The 2,014-nt window shown below is 35.3% G+C and overlaps 1 protein-coding gene across 1 annotated transcript; it reads left to right on the top strand.

Moving 5' to 3' along the window:
* Positions 1 to 7: 7 nt before the first annotated feature.
* Positions 8 to 1,238, top strand: LOC125850872 (hsp70-Hsp90 organizing protein 3-like). The gene is made up of 4 exons (XM_049530711.1): positions 8 to 220; positions 483 to 549; positions 637 to 696; positions 1,125 to 1,238. Exons 1-4 carry the CDS (start codon positions 132 to 134, stop codon positions 1,236 to 1,238), a joined length of 330 nt encoding a protein of 109 aa, XP_049386668.1. The 5' UTR covers positions 8 to 131.
* Positions 1,239 to 2,014: the final 776 nt, after the last annotated feature.

The raw sequence follows: 2,014 nt of genomic DNA, 5'->3' as shown, positions 1-2,014 counted from the left end.
ACAGCAACAGGGCTGCCTGCTACACAAAGTTAGGTGCACTGCCCGAGGGCCTTAAAGATGCAGAGAAGTGCATCGAGCTTGATCCAACGTTTGCAAAGGGTTACACTAGAAAGGGTGCTGTTCAGTTCTTTATGAAAGAATTTGAAAAAGCCATGGAAACTTACCAAGCGGGGTTGACGTATGATCCTCAAAATCAAGAACTGCTAGATGGTGTGAGGAGGTAAAGAAATATTTCGAATACTTTTATCTTATTTTTAACGTGAATTTTCTTCGGTATTGCTTCATTATTTCTGGACACCTTATGTCCATCTTCCCACAGGAATCCATTCAGCATATTTTACCATTGAAGCTTGAATTAGTTTGATGTTCTGTTGTTGCCCTAGATGAGTTGATTTTGTGAGCAAGATTCTAAATCAGGAGTTGATTGTGACGCGTGCTATAGATTTATTTAGTAACTTGAATGGTGGTTCTCCTTTTTGCAGATGTGTAGAACAAATGAAAAAGGCATCACATGGCGATCTAACTCCAGAGGAGCTCAAAGAGAGACGGGTTTAATTTCTTCTCATGATACCATGATCTTGCTCTACTCGTAGACAACTTTTATATGCTTACATGCATATCCAATTACTTGTGCAGGCCAAGGGAATGCAGGACCCAGAAATTCAGAACATTCTAACCGATCCAGTAATGGGACAGGTAAAATAAAATTTGATCCTGAATAGATGTTTCTCTAGACTTTAATATGGATTAAGGAAGATCAAAATACTCCTCTCATATACTAAAAATCTCAACTTATCCTCCATTATACTTTGGAGTCATTCATACCCTGCTCCTGATGGAGCTCCAACCTGAAATATACCGCCAAGGTACTTTTAAACAAGTGTCAAAAGTAGAGGGGTAAATTTGGATCTCTCTCGAAGTATTTTTGACATGTGGACTTCGCCTTGTCCATTCCTTAAAGGCAAAGGCAAATTTGCTAACGGCAAGGGTATGAATTGCCTAAAGTATAACAGGATGTACAATTAAGATATCATGTACGGTAGAGGGGTATATTTGAACCTTTCCCCTTGTAATACCGATTGTATTTCCTTTTGTGATCAGAATGTTGTCGTGTTCACAAGCAGGTACTAGGTGATTTCCAGGAGAACCCAAAAGCTGCTCAGAAACATATGAAGAACCCCCTTGTCATGAACAAAATCAAGAAGCTGATTAGTGCAGGAATTCTTCAAGTCAAATGAGTAATACGTAAATAGCCAAATTATTTGATATGGTCCATCTATAGCTCTTGAAACTTTTTTTTTTTGTTTTTTAACTTTTGATGAATTAGATGTGTTGTTGCACATAGATTTCTTTCTCTGGTTCTCTGATTTTCCTCGTTTAAGTAAATACGTCAAAAAAATTGTTGCTAAACATTTCTATTCGTCTTGATAATCTGTACTATTTTGAACAACAATGTACAGTGTTCCTGGATAAAATAGTACAGATTACGCAAGACATTGTTCTTCGTCTTGATAATCTGTACTATTTTTTTTCGTAGGCATTGCTGTTCGTCTCTAAAATGAATACATGTTTGAGCTGCATTTGGTTTTACTTTTATAGTTGGTAAAGTTTTGCAAAGCTAAATTACTCTTCACTTTAAATGACATAATAATTTTGATTTTACTCTATGGGCCTATAATCTTTAACGTAAAATTCGTTACACTTTATATGCCTAAAGGTCGCTACAATATCCCTTGCATATAACTAGCACGTAAAATACACTGATAATATAAAAATTCATTCGTTACACTATCCCTTTTCATATACATAACCAAAATCCATATTCATATAATAGTATGTCTAAGCAATTCTTTGCCATACCCTCTACAACTCTTAATACATATATCGATACAAACATGATACACATAATAATCATTTTTCTCATTTTTACACTCATTTTCAAGAATACAAGCTTTAACACAACTCTTTTCCTCTTTAATCTCAATATTCATCACTAATTCTTCATGATGATTAT

Source organism: Solanum stenotomum, unplaced genomic scaffold, assembly GCF_019186545.1.
Source record: "Solanum stenotomum isolate F172 unplaced genomic scaffold, ASM1918654v1 scaffold19875, whole genome shotgun sequence".
Taxonomy (NCBI): Eukaryota; Viridiplantae; Streptophyta; class Magnoliopsida; order Solanales; family Solanaceae; genus Solanum; species Solanum stenotomum.
The sequence above is the reverse complement of the archived record's forward strand: the minus strand, read 5'-3'. Positions and strand labels throughout refer to the sequence as shown.

Bases quoted from the DNA above. Each gene is read 5' to 3' on its own strand.
- LOC125850872 (XM_049530711.1), top strand. From the start codon at position 132: ATGAAAGAATTTGAAAAAGCCATGGAAACTTACCAAGCGGGGTTGACG. The intron at 550-636 runs GTTTAATTTCTT...TTACTTGTGCAG, and splicing joins AGGAGCTCAAAGAGAGACGG to GCCAAGGGAATGCAGGACCC. The intron at 697-1,124 runs GTAAAATAAAAT...GTTCACAAGCAG, and splicing joins CCGATCCAGTAATGGGACAG to GTACTAGGTGATTTCCAGGA.